This window comes from Salmo salar, chromosome ssa05 (assembly GCF_905237065.1).
Source record: "Salmo salar chromosome ssa05, Ssal_v3.1, whole genome shotgun sequence".
Taxonomy (NCBI): domain Eukaryota; kingdom Metazoa; phylum Chordata; class Actinopteri; order Salmoniformes; family Salmonidae; genus Salmo; species Salmo salar.
Genome location: NC_059446.1, coordinates 63987839 through 64003229, shown reverse-complemented (window position 1 = coordinate 64003229; position 15391 = coordinate 63987839). Strand labels below are relative to the sequence as shown.

At 40.4% G+C, this 15391-nt stretch overlaps 1 protein-coding gene across 3 annotated transcripts in view; it reads right to left on the bottom strand.

The window, feature by feature from the left end:
* The window catches only part of LOC106579058 (zinc finger protein ZFPM2), a 154751-nt gene extending 143652 nt beyond the window's left edge, over positions 1-11099 (bottom strand). Inside the window, exon 1 of one of the 3 annotated variants that reach the window (XM_045718569.1) lies at positions 10741-11099. In XM_045718569.1, coding sequence (XP_045574525.1) covers positions 10741-10780 — 40 coding nt within the window. In that variant the 5' untranslated portion in view covers positions 10781-11099. The remainder of the gene's footprint in view (positions 1-10740) is intronic. The other 2 variants (XM_045718570.1, XM_045718568.1) reach the window with 2 other exon arrangements.
* Between the last annotated feature and the right edge of the window lie 4292 nt (positions 11100-15391).

Genomic DNA, 15391 nt, shown 5'->3' with positions numbered 1-15391 from the left:
AAGACCAGCTTACTGGATATAGAGGTGACTTCCAGACTCTAAGACCAGCTTACTGGATATGGAGGTGACTTCCAGACTCTAAGACCAGCTAACTGGATATGGAGGTGACTTCCAGACTCTAAGACCAGCTAACTGGATATGGAGGTGACTTCCAGACTCTAAGACCAGCTTACTGGATATAGAGGTGACTTCCAGACTCTAAGACCAGCTAACTGGATATGGAGGTGACTTCCAGACTCTAAGACCAGCTTACTGGATATGGAGGTGACTTCCAGACTCTAAGACCAGCTTACTGGATATGGAGGTGACTTCCAGACTCTAAGACCAGCTTACTGGATATAGAGGTGACTTCCAGACTCTAAGACCAGCTAACTGGATATGGAGGTGACTTCCAGACTCTAAGACCAGCTTACTGGATATGGAGGTGACTTCCAGACTCTAAGACCAGCTTACTGGATATGGAGGTGACTTCCAGACTCTAAGACCAGCTAACTGGATATGGAGGTGACTTCTAGACTCTAAGACCAGCTTACTGGATATGGAGGTGACTTCCAGACTCTAAGACCAGCTTACTGGATATAGAGGTGACTTCCAGACTCTAAGACCAGCTAACTGGATATGGAGGTGACTTCCAGACTCTAAGACCAGCTAACTGGATATAGAGGTGACTTCTAGACTCTAAGACCAGCTAACTGGATATAGAGGTGACTTCCAGACTCTAAGACCAGCTTACTGGATATGGAGGTGACTTCCAGACTCTAAGACCAGCTAACTGGATATGGAGGTGACTTCCAGACTCTAAGACCAGCTAACTGGATATGGAGGTGACTTCACACTAATCAAAGAGCAGTGGACTAGACAAAACCTTATTAACTTGGAGGTCCAGTATCTTACCACATCTCACAAAGACTGAACTCTGCACTGAACTCTGTACTGGGAAAGGATTCTCTGCTGGTGGTTTTGGAAGGGATGATGCTGAGGATGATGTAGACGTAGAGGGTTGTGGTGGATTGTGTTTGTTTACAGTACGCATCCAATCATCCAATCATCCATTGTCACTGTTCCATGTTCACCCCCTTCAGAAACTACAGAGAGAGTTGCTGTAGTTTCCACCTCAAACAGCTTCCATGTTCTCACCAGTTAGCTGGTTCATACTATGGTACCACATAGCATTATCAGATCCTGCTGACAAGAACAGATTTACCCCAAATGAAAGCTGTTGTTCATCTTATTCAACACTCCAAAGTAAAATTCTATTCAAATGACTGAGAAGGAAATCTTACAGTCTAGGGATAATGCTGACTACAGGACCAGTGAGCTATATTCTCCAACTATAGTCAGACATTCCATAGAATATTACCAGCTGTGACGGTATGTTCTGTCTTTTTTAGCGAATCTTAGCAACATTTCCCTGTTTGTCAAAGCAAGCTGTTGAGAAAGAGAGAGAGAGAGGGAGAGAAGGAGAAATAGAGAGAAGCCCTTGACCTTTTTGTCCTGAAGATTTGCCTAGCTTCCCCTCACTCCAATCTAGAGAGTGAAATCATCTGATCCTAAACTAACTGTCAACTGCTTGTGATGGTGGCAAAGCCAGAGACATCAATCAATCACTTTCTACTACTTTCTTCCTCTGTTTTGCTCGAGCTTATCATCTGACCCAGTTGTTATCCTGTTTCAGAAGCTTCAGAAACTTCATGATGGTCAAATGTGTCTCTTTGGAGAATCCCAGACACATGGTTCACACAGAGAGACCACGGTCTGCTCTGGGCTCTAGGTCTGTGTAGACCAGCATGTTACACCCACTAAAGCACCACCACCATTTTATCACGGGGGATGGACGTTAATACCAGCCTTTTATAGAGACAGAATCAATAGTTTTCAGTTAGACTAAACTGGGACTCTAACTATCATGTCTTGAATGAGAGGATGCTCTTAGCATTTAGCCAAGCTATCTGTGGTTTGGGCCTGGGGAATGGCTGATTGGTGTAACCTTGGTTAAAAAAAAACACATCTGATATAATAAGGCAAAGCATTTTGCTCGGCCAAAGCTACTCAGTCACTGTCACCAAACCAGTCTTTAGCAATTACCAGATTAGAATTCTTTGAGATGAGATCCACTGCGCCTGATTCTGATTCTGCAGGTAGGCAGTTCCATTCCTCTCCATCACCATCTCACTTCAGAGTTATTTATCTGACATAGTTCAAACTGCAGGGAACTAATTACAGGACAGGAGAAATAACACTTTACAACCTGTCACTCTTCTCATCACAGCCTTTCAGACACACTTCTTCCTCCAATCTGATTTGCATAATCTCGTTTAAAACATAATCGATCAACATCAGCCACTGACAATTGGCATATCATTCCATTATGAATATTTGTGTGCATCCAGGCTAATCATATGCAGATATGCCCTCTGATCAGGGGGATGTAAACTGGGCTGTCAACAGCCGTACGCGCTTTCCTGCCACGCTTTGCTGCGAATCAAAACATAGCCTCTTTAAAGTATTAACATGTTTTGAAGTTTGTTTTATATTTTCAGCACATTTGACATAAATTGTTTATCTATTTACAAAGCTTTGTCATTAGTGATTTTCCAGTGAACCCTTAGCAGTGCTGTGTGTTTTGTGCTGTTGGGCCCAGAGAAATGCTGATGTACAAATTGAACTGAAAGGCTTGCTACTTAATCCGCTGTAGCCACCTATCCCTTAACTACGACGCCTGACACGTTTTATCCTTAATGCCCAAGAAATGCAAAGTTCTATCTTCTCCTGTTCTCGTCCTTCACAGCCGTGGCTAATTCCTGCCAAGAGAGAGACTTAAAAGTAACAACTATTAGGGCTTCATTTTCTGCCGTGCCAACTCATATCTTGGTCAAAAAATGTATGTTGACTAAATCACCCCTTTTCAGTCACCTAATATGTCATGGAAAAGAAAAACAAAGGACGTTGTTGCTCCTGTGAGGGTAAAGTTGTAGACTTTTGTTATTACATCATGTTCACAACTCATTTTTATATTCACAGCTGCTAGGCTGAGTCACTTCCTCTATCCTCAAGGGCCTGGATTCAACCAAACCTGCACTGCAGGAAACTGGCACCCCAGAAAATACATTTGCAGCGATAATGTATGACTTTGTGAACATCCTGTAACTAATAGCACATTATTAACACAACATTTGACCATTGAAACAAAACAAAACTCATTTTGATTTTAATTGAAACATTTTCTCCCCACAAAATATACATGGGAATTGTATTTCTCCACAGTGGGAAAAAGTTTCCAGACAAATTCTAGAACACTAGAGTCCTTGAAAATTCTGCTTTAGAATAGAACAGAGGAAGGCAAGTGTTTATCTTCTAAGCTGTTTAAAAGCCCAAACAGAACCCATAATATCCATATTCATAATATAACATGACGTCAGACGACAAAAATAACTGCGATATTGGGGAGTAACCTCAGAAAAGCCCTTAATTGAGCGATATCTCCAGCCATCGCGACGGATAAACGTGCAGCCATCACCAAGGTGAAAGGGAATTTACAAGTTAAATGAAAGAATTCATGATGTGTGGTGGCTCTTTTACTCCCTGGCTGTTTCCCCTCTTGGCAGGGGCCAAATAGAGAATGTTAAATGAGGCAATTGTGTCCTGAAGGCAAAAAGAGAGGGAGGAAAAACATGTTCCTGTGTGCTCCTAGCCTGAGGACTATTCTCCCGCTGATGAGGTAGAGGCATGGTGTGCATCCCAAATGTATCCCCTATATACTGTAGTACACTCTTTTTGACCAGGGCTCTGGCCAAACGTAAGGCACTATATAGGGAATAGTGTACCAATTGGGCCATAGTCATAGAGGGACCCAGCAGATCCCTACACCACCAGGCCAACTTCCTGTGAGACCAGACCCTGGTCCACCTCCCTGACACATCATGATGATGCGCAGACCCACACATGATTATATTCATATCATATCAACATGCACATTGCAAAGTCACATCCTGGAAAAACTGGCCATATTCATAATACACACAAAGACTTTATCGGAAAAAAAACTAGTCTACCGCTATGTTATCTACAATACAGTTTTTTATGAATTGTGCACCAAGATAAATGTGGCTGATACAGGGATATACCAAAATCTATCAATTTACTTATTATTCAATATGCCAAATAATATATGTGAATGTTTATGGTGTCATGATGAAGAGAAGTGTCAGGATGTGTATAGACACTGGTCTGTAAACGTTGTATTGTGTGTCTGACTTGGCATCCTATATAGTGGGAAGGATGGCATTTCAGACTCAGCCTGTGTCTGTAGCAGTAGGAAAGGTACTGTCAGACAGCTATACAGACATACTCCGTGTTGACACGCTGACACTGATAATCAAAGCCTTGTTTGGGTCTTAAAAGGACGTACTTGAACAACAGCTGGACTAGAGGCCATAGCTGTCCTATAATGGCCTTTGGAGAGTGATCAATATTCAAATCTTAACATCTCTGTTGTGATTAGAATGCAGCCCTCTTTTTTTCTCCCCTCCCCGAAACAACAAGAAAAAAAGCTTAAATCGATGATCTTAGAGTCTAAACTAGATTCCTAAGCAGTTTGCCACTCTCGGCAGCAAGATAAGATAAACTCTCTTTGACCTAAGAGATGAAGTTGCCATGACGATCAGGGAGTCCACTTTCTCTATTGATATTTTGCTGATGTAACAACAAATGGAACCAGATCTGGCCCCTGATAACGGTGATTAATTAATACACATATTGATCCTTACAAGCTAGAGACAAGGCTATTAACTCAAACGGCTGAAAGTCAATTGTTACCTGGGGCTCAAAAGGCATCACTTGATATCAAATCTAAATAAACTGAGGAACAAACGATTAGGATTTGTTGGGGCACAATTACCTATTCTTTTATTTTATTTACAACAGCATGCAAATGAAAAGGGACGTAAGACAGAAAATGTCATTTTAATAGAAATTCTTTGAAAGGGACTGAGCCATCTAAACCTAACCCATCTATGTAGCCAGCAGAGTAGCACTAAAACTGAAACACATTTTTGTGATCAGATCCTGAAAAACAACAATCCATGTTGAATAATCCATTGACAATTATGAAGGAGCAGATAATGACTCGCAACAGTGAATAGTCACTGGAATAATGGTGGTGGAATTACAGGAAAGAGGAAGACAAAGAGGAAACAGTGCCAGGAAATGACCTCCACCTTTTGAAACCAGTGACCCAGCGACCAATGCCCACATCTCACTGTGCTGTTCAAGCTGCACTGCAGCACCACTGTAACACTCACACACACACTCACCAGCCATGCCAACTTCAGCTCAGCCTCCTCTTCAGCAGGCAGTTTTTTCAACAAAGGAAACACATCCATCCACACTCTACATTCCATAGTTGCTAATGTTATATCCGAAATGTGGCCTATAAAACGGGCGCTTAACGTCAATGTGACATACAATCGCAACAACAATACTTGAACGTATAAATGTTAAATAAAATTGCCATAAATCATGTGAAGACTGGAGACAGCATGCTATTTGCATACATTGGTGGTGCAACATCAGTGCTTGAGAAAGAGAGTGAAGGCGAACCGGGATCCTTCAGCTAAGACGACGAGGCAGCAACACAACACAAGCTGTTATTGGCAGGGAACAGATGTTTGAGGGAAAGTTGGCATTCAACAACCATTCTTCATATGACAGAAATCTATGAGGAGCACAAGAGAGGCAGCGTGATTGTCAGGCGACTGAAAAAGAAACCCTTAAATATGAGAGGCTGGCATCCGAACACAGATATGATGATTCCCCCCCGAAACATCAGACTGCTTGAGTTGGTTTACAAGTTGATTCAGCTGTGACAGAGGTCAAATAGAAGACAACACTTCTACTAGGCAGATTACCTGTCATGACAGAGCACAAGCCTAAAGTTGACCATAATCCCCAGTCTCACACACACTCACGTACGAACAAAGACACACACACGTATGCATGCACAGACAAGCACACACACACACACACACACACACACACACACACACACACACACACACACACACACACACACACACACACACACACACACACACACACACACAGAATGTAGGCAACCAATTCAGTAAACACTCCCCTTGTCCCATACAAATCACTGTAAGTTTCCTCTGATAAATACTGCTCAAAGATATAAATGTCACCTGATATGATAAACTGTATGCTGATGTAAGATCACGTCTTTCTGAGCAGTCAAATAGATCTACACCCTTAAATATAATATAGTAGTTATCCTTCTAGAATGAACATATACTGTACATACTCATCACAGTGTAGTTTCATTTCTACACAGTACAAGTTCTGGACTCCACTGAATGATTTAACAGCAGAGAGGAGCAGTCCTGTATCTGGTAAAGGGCTAGTTAACGCTGCAACAGGAATTGACGAAGTCACAGGGAGCACCATGTGCTGTAGTGAAGACAACAGTTAGGCCAGGGAAGAGTGCTAAGTCAATTTAATAAGCACATCTGACATTGGATGTCTTGTGCACGGCCCTCTCAACACCCTTCCAATAGGATTCCTCCATAAACAACACTGGGGGAAGAGGCTCCCTACATCATCTCGGCTCATCTACACGCCACCAAACTTTGGGAGCAATTTTACAGAAAAATGACTCTGAGGGGAGGCGTTTTCCATTCAGCTCTGTTCATATCTCTACCTTCCTATTAAGAATCAAAATGTACCCCTCAGTGGGAGAGGTATGGACACACCACAGCATAACACAAGGAGCCACAGAGAGGTGAGAGGGGGGAGGGAAGGAGGGAGCCTTGAAGGAATTCACATATTCTCCTCTAATCACAATCCGCTGAGCATCAGCCATATTTCCATCATTTCTGTCAAATTTAGCTGATCTGCTTTGGAGCGGCTTGCTGGCAATCTGGGCAAATTATTGGCATATTGGCACGGGGTGATAAGGCTAGAAACAACAGCAGCTAGCAGCTGGCCCCCTGAGATGGACTGATAACATTGATATGTGCTCCCATACAAAACACCTCCTCCACTATCTCCCCTTTCTATCAAACTCTTATTACAATAAAAGTGTATGGGTTTTTATCCCTTTCTTGGGAGAGGAAGAGAGGCAAGGAGGGGGGATACAGGGACGACCCAGAAATATAGAAGAAAAAAATCAGATGTAACGTTTCAGAGGAAAAAAACAAGGGGGAAATACATAATTTATCACAGTATTATCGGGATATCCAGGCAGCCTAATCAAGGAGCACTGAGTGACTATTTTTTGCCTTATCATCCAAAGTGGTGGAAACGGAGAGGGAATTATCAGCCGGCTGCAGATTGCTGGGTTGGAATTTTAATGGTAATAATCGGGTTTCTGATGGTATATCTTCCCTGCTTATCTTTTCCATTATCTGTCCTTATCTCCCCAGTCATCGGAGCAAATTAATGGTGCTCTTTCAGCTTCGCCTTTTTATCACCGCTCAGAGAGCACCCAAGGGGAAGGAATAAGCAAAATATTAAAATACTGCATAAATCACAATTTTAGATAACGGCTCAATGTATGCAGGATGGGGGGGAAACTGCGCCCAACAACCTTTTTGTCCTTTAGAATGACTGTCTGCGCTGACTTTCTATGCATTGCCTGGTTCCTGGTCCTCAGGCCTTTCCCTAGCTCCTAGTTCCTGGTCCTCAGGCCTTTCCCTAGCTCCTAGTTCCTGGTCCACAGGCCTTTCCCTAGCTCCTAGTTCCTGGTCCTCAGGCCTTTCCCTAGCTCCTAGTTCCTGGTCCTCAGGCCTTTCCCTAGCTCCTAGTTCCTGGTCCACAGGCCTTTCCCTAGCTCCTAGTCCTCAGGCCTTTCCCTAGCTCCTAGTTCCTGGTCCTCAGGCCTTTCCCTAGCTCCTAGTTCCTGGTCCTCAGGCCTTTCCCTAGCTCCTAGTTCCTGGTCCACAGGCCTTTCCCTAGCTCCTAGTCCTCAGGCCTTTCCCTAGCTCCTAGTTCCTGGTCCTCAGGCCTTTCCCTAGCTCCTAGTTCCTGGTCCACAGGCCTTTCCCTAGCTCCTAGTTCCTGGGGTAGGACACATCGAGGCTTCCACTGACCTTTCTGTTTCTAACTAGGGCTTTAGTTCTTTCAACACTGTATCCTCACTCCTCACCTCTCATTAACAACCTCTTACACATGACATAGTCATTCAGTGGGTCACAGTGGATATGAGGATTCTCAGAAAAAGCAGAAAAACTGTTTTTTTCCTTCGTATTATTATCAAATTACAACAAACATAATCTCAATAGTTCGGTCTACATCAATAGTCTTGGAGCGTTTGCATTTAATCTATAACGGGTAAGTTCATAATTCAGAACCATAATACCCACTTACATTAGGTAATCAGAACCAATTTTCTAAGTGTTCTTGAAAATATATTCATAGGTACTGAAAAATATATTTCCGACTATCAACTTCTTAACTTGCCTAAAATGCTAAAATGATGGAAAATATGTTCAGACTGTAAATACATAAAACAAGCTGTGACAGTGAGTGACAAGCCGCTGAAGATCTTTTAGAAAATATAGACATTTGCAGTAATGTATTGCCATTTTGCTGATACTGCAACAAAAAAAATGTTTCAAAATCTTCCTTGAATATATAAGTACATTTTGTTGACAGCCATATAGAGTGCAATCAATTACTGATTAATCAATTACTGACTAATCGTAAGCACTATTAAGTAAATTCCTCATGTAAAAACAGAATCATAATTTACACACACACAGACACACACACTGTATAAATAAAGTATATATTTCTTCCTCTTGCTGTATCCACATTATCAATCACACTATTACTGGAATAACTATTTCACATATTGAAACAAAACAATATTTTTGAGTTATCTAAAATAACTTGAGAGTGGACAGTACTCATTATTTTTTCTCATCATGTCTATAAGTCCGACAACAATGAGAAATCCCAAAGGAGTCTCCTCCTACCTGCTCTTCAAATAAACCCAAGTCTGAGGACAAGGATTTCCCAGTGAATCAGCCCGACATAAATGACATGGCCAATATAGAATAACCACATAGACAGTCATACAGCTAAATAACACGGTCACCATAGAATAACCACATAGATAGTCATACAGCTAAATGACACGGTCACCATAGAATAACCACATAGACAGTCATACAGCTAAATGACAAGGTCAATATAGAATAACCACATAGACAGTCATACAGCTAAATGACAAGGTCAATATAGAATTACCACATAGACAGTCATACAGCTAAATGACATGGTCAATATAGAATTACCACATAGACAGTCATACAGCTAAATGACATGGTCAATATAGAATTACCACATAGGACTGTATTGTACAGTAATATAGGTGGTATAGGTGGTTGTTGCAAATGATCTTCAACACCACAATTCACTACACTGCTTATAACAAGAAATGTATGATGAATACGATGACTCTTTGCCAATACAAAATGAATAAAGGCACAATAAAAAGTCCCCGTTGTCTTCAAGTCTCTAAAGAGCAGACCTAAAATGCAACGTTCCTATGACCACTGTTAGTATGAAACGTTTCCACTGGGAAGCCTGCTAGGCCAGCCATTTCAACTCCACATTTGGAATTACATAAACACATTTCACAGTTTGTTTAAAATCACAGGAAATAAAATCCATATAGATCAGTTCTGTCTCATGCCACATGGAATTTCACTCAAAGCGTTAGTATTTGAAGTGATTGAAATAACCCTTGAATTATCAGAGATCCAGAGGCACAATGCTTTGTTGAAATGGGGGATGAAACTCTGCAAAAAGTACATGTAGTGCTATTAAAAACACTGTCCATTGTATTTGACATATATATTTTAGTTATTATATTACCATGAACACTTTTCAGTATTTTTTTATGTATATAACCTGTCCAGTTATAATTGTGTATAACCAATTATATATATAGACAGTGACACAATCACTAACTAGTCTGCAGAATGATTAGGGTTCATGCTGTTATTGTAAAAGTTTGAATTTAGGTTTAATTTATTTATACAGTTTGTGCGTGTGAGTGTGAGTCGTGTGTGTGTGTGTGTGTGTGTGTGTGTGTGTGTGTGTGTGTGTGTGTGTGTGTGTGTGTGTGTGTGTGTGTGTGTGTGTGTGTGTGTGAAGGGGGACATTACCCATTTGACGTAGGTTATTCAGTACATCTGACATTAGTATTACTACATAATTGCTTTATTGCTTAGGTTTAAGATATAATACTTCATTTGTTTAGTTGGAAACAGAATTCCAAAAAGACAGTTTGCAAACGATATGCACTCTTTAACTTTTGGTGTTTTATGTCTGTAGATCATATCAGCACATTATAACAAATCACAAGAACAGAATCCTGATTTGCTTGACATAAATAATATGTCAAATATGATAAAATACACTATCCACTTCTAAGAAAACACCAAGCAAACTTTAAAATAACATAGTCTCCCTCCTATATTTGTAAACACATCATTTGAAAAGATGTAACACCTTTCTCAGCAATAGCCTATGACAGAATATGATTGATCAAAAACATAACTCATTTATCAATGAACGAAACTCCATCAACAGTATCAATTAAATCTGGGATTGCCAATTGACATCGGTGCCGAAGTGACTAGTCCCTCACTAACCTAATTGAACTTCTCCAACAAGCTTTGGTAGATAACAGAAGGACAGCGAGGCTGTAAAACTTACGTTTAATTTGCCTGGGGTTGCTCTGCTTCCTTCGGGACATGCCTGCTCGGAGCTGGTCAGGAGATCCAGGTGTAGCACTGACTGATCGATAGGTTTTGGTTCATCCAAGCACCGGTAGGGTTTGTGATGGAAATTGAGAAAGAAAGGGTGACGAATTATGGACACTTTTTTCACAGAGTATGTCGCTCTGTCTCTTTCCTTTCTCTTCCTCTGATCTGCTCTATTTCACTCTAGCTCGCTCTCTCTCTTTCACTCACTCTTTCTCAATGGCGTTCTCCGAGATGAGGCTGCACTGAGTTGCGATCCGCACGGACTGACTGGGGAGGTGAAAGCGTTTCGCGCTTTTGTTTGAAGATAAGGTTTGTGCCTCCACGGGTACCGTAGACACCGCTTCTTAAACTTGACTTTTAGCTTGCGCCACGCAAGTAGTGATTTCTTAATTGTTAATTACTAGTGGAATGTCACATTTTGTGGGCTTGGCCAAATAATACTCAATACATTTTGAATCACCAATATTTGGCGCGGGTTTTGCTTATGCGTTTGTCGGTGTATTCCAATTCCCACCATGTCAAATTTGAAAAATGTCCGTTTTAATTTTTTGATTAAAAAAAGTTAGACAATACTACATTCGTATGAATATTTAAGTTATCTGAAGTATATTTTATTTGTCCATTTATGAAGCCCAATTGATAATTTCATAGGCCTAGAGTAAGCATTAACAGCTGTACAATTTGCATGCTGGACACAGACTCTCACAGCACACACACACACACAGCTAGCCTTGTAATTACCAGATAAACTCGGAGATCAGGCGGCTTGTGAGTCTACACATGCACCCCTTACATTGTTCTGGACTCTATGACACTATAGAAGCCTCAAATCATTTCATTGTAGGAAAAGAGAAGCACATTTCATATTTGCTGGATTATTACAATTGCATAGTAGACCTACTTTACAATGTAAAATTAGTTCAATTCCAAATTGTTCCTCCATAATACAGCTGCTACCACCTTGAGTACATTTTTTTAAAGTCCCCCCCCAAAAAAAAATACGTTATTGTCATGACTCTGACTTAAACATTCACATAAACTAGAAATGTACTTCTTCAATTAGCCAGTTGAACTGTCAAGTAAGGCAAGCAAGTCGCCTGTGAAATTACCCCATCCAGGACTTTGAAATTGGGGTCTGAGACTAGACTATAATTGAAAGGGTTAACTAGTCAACTATGCTTCATCCTAAAGGGGTATTCAGGATTTTGGCAATGAAGCACTTTATATACTTTATATACTTCCCCACAGTCAGATGAACTTGTGGATATCATTCCACTGTCTCTGCGTGCAGTTTGAAGGAAGTTGCTAACTAGGGTTAGCACAATTACTAACTAGCATTAGCGCAATGACTGGAAGTCTATGGTAACTGCTAGCATGCTTGAGGATACCATAGACTTCCAGTCATTGTGCTAATTTAATTAGCATTGGCTTGCGAAACTACCTCCAACTTCCTGCATACTGGATGCAGAGACATACAAATGGTATCCATAAATTCATCTGACTGTGCGTAAGTAGATAGGGGGTGTCATAGCCAAAATCCAGAAGTATCCCTTTAAGGATGGAAGCATTTATCTGCTTTATTTTAGTTGGCCCCTGCCACTGCCATCACTTTCCATATCCCAGTGACCAACATGGAACTTTCTTGCTCCTCCCCTGCTGACAGTTGTTATCATGGTCCAGGGTTAGCTAAAATTCAAGTACAGTTGAAGTTGTAAGTTTACATACACTTAGGTTGGAGTCATTAATAAAACTCGTTTTTCAACCACTCCACAAATTTCTTGTTAACAAACTATAGTTTTGGCAAGTCGGTTAGGACATCTACTTTGTGCATGACACAAGTAATTTTTCCAATGGTTTTCAGACAGATTATTTCACTGTATCACAATTCCATTGGGTCAGAAGTTTACATACACTAAGTTGACTGTGCCTTTAAACAGCTTGGAAAATTCCAGAAAATTATGTCATGGCTTTAGAAGCTTCTGATAGGCTAATTGACATAATTTGAATCAATTGGAGGTGTACCTCTGGATGTATTTCAAACAATAGTATGCAAGTATAAACACCATGGGACCACGCAGCCTTCATACCGCTCAGGAAGGAGACGCGTTCTGTCTCCTAGAGATGAACATACTTTGGTGCGAAAAGTGCAAATCAATCCCAGAACAACAAAAAAGGATCTTGTGAAGATGCTGGAGGAAACAGGTACAAAAGTATCTATATCCACAGTAAAACGAGTCCTATATCGACATAACCTGAAAGGCCGCTCAGCAGGGAAGAAGCCACTGCTCTAAAACCGCCATAAAAAAGCCAGACTACGGTTTGCAACTGCACATGGGGACAAAGATCGTACTTTTTAGAGAAATGTCCTCTGGTCTGATGAAACAAAAATAGAACTGTTTGGCCATTATGACCATCGTTATGTTTGGAGGAAAAGGGGAGAGGATTGCAAAGCAAAGAACACCATCCCAACCGTGAAGCCTGGGGGTGGCAGCATCATGTTGTGGGGATGCTTTGCTGCAGGAGGGACTGGTGCACTTCACAAACTAGATGGCATCATGAGGGAGGAGAAATATGTGGATATATTGAAGCAAGATTTCAAGAAATCAGTCAGGAAGTTAAAGCTTGGTCGCAAATGGGTCTTCCAAATGAACAATGACCCCAAGCATACTTCCAAAGTTGTGGCAAAATGGCTTAAGGACAACAAATTCAAGGTATTGGAGTGGCCATCACAAAGCTTTGACCTCAACCCTATAGAAAATTTGTGGGCAGAACTGAAAAAGTGTGTGCGAGCAAGGAGGCCTACAAACCTGACTCAGTTACACCAGCTCTGTCAGGAGGAATGGGCCAAAATTCACCAACTTATTGTGGGAATCTTGTGGAAGGCTACCCAAAACGTTTGACCCAAGTTAAACAATTTAAAGGCAATGCTACCAAATACTAATTGAGTGTATGTAAACATCTGACCCACTGGGAATGTGATGAAAGAAATTAAAGCTGAAATAAATCATTCTCTCTATTATTATTCTGACATTTCACATTCTTAAAATAAAGTGGTGATCCTAACTGACCTAAGACAGGGAATTATTACTAAATATTATATGTCAGGCATTGTGAAAAACTGAGTTTAAATGTATTTGGTTAAGGTGTATGTAAACTTCAGACTTCAACTGTATGTGTTTCAAAATGTCCCTCTGAATGTCATTTCCTACAGTACTGTAAATTACACTGTATCAAATTACAAATTACACTAAATCAAATCAAACGTTAAATGCACTTTAAAACATTTGGTTTGATTTAGACCTATTCTTTCACTTAGATTTTTGGTTGAGATGTGAATCCAACATATAATTGTTTTATTTGTAGACAAACTGGAATTAAAGCCAGACTAAGTCAGTGGCACAGATGAAACTATTCAAGCAGATAATGCATCTCCTTCAAATTGTAATATTTGGTTGCCAAACACATTTCAATATCCCTAATTATCTTTACATTTGAAATCAACCAGAGCTTGAAACCCTAAGCTTATTGTATTGTCTATTTTTAGTGGAATTCTGGGTTGAATTCAAACAATAGCTGTTGATGACTTTGAAAATGCTATACAGGCCGAATTAACATAATTGATGATCGATAAAGTATGGTCACATTTAATTTGCTCTCTTAAACCTACCCTTTTTAATGACTTCAATAGCAACAGTGAATCTACAGTATTTCATTTTTATGTGAATATCTCTCAACATTCATTCTCACAATAGCACATTGGCAATAGTCAGTATCATAGCTAAGCAAGGCTTGGTTAAAACTTTGGATGGGAGACCAAAAGCTAGCTGTACATTGATCAATTCTCCAGTAGATGCTGCCAAGCTTAATTTTATGTTGTTGTGATAGTGGATGTAATGTAGGAAATCTGACATTGTTTTAAAGGTACAAAATCAACATATTTTGTGCAAGGTTTGTCTATGCTGAAATTTGGTTACCGTGAAGACATAATCCTGTGGTTGAAATTTCACCCGCAAAACAACGTTGATGACTTTGTTCAAATCCAATGTATTTTCCACATAGATTCCACGTCACAATACGTTGCCAAATTACGTTGAAACAACGTTGATTCAACCAGTTTGTGCCCAGTGGGATGTCACTTATAGTTAGAGAAAAAGATTCCTGTAAACACGTCCTGCTACAAGCAGATAACAAGTTATGGACGAAACAGAAATGTGACATACCTGTTTGATAGTAACCCTGAATTATGCATGTGTCATCTACAGTATCTTCTCATCTTTTTGGCTAACCACTTTGGAACATTCTACTCTTTAAGGACATCTACAGTAATTTTTAAGACAGACAGGTTAAAGCAAAGTATAGTGCCATCGTTTACAGGAAGGTGTACCCATGGCGATAGGGGAACAAGAGGAAGACTAAGTGCAAGGGCAGGGCAGCCACCTGAACTGAAGGCAAACAGTGAATCTGAGAAAATGGCTTTAAAGTTTTTTTGGGTTCTCCAGCCAAATATGTTGTAGGTAGATAAGTATCCTACCGGTTTTGTTTTTCAGTAACTTTTGCAAATGTTTCAGATGTAAGTGGTATATTTTCTAACTCTAAGTACA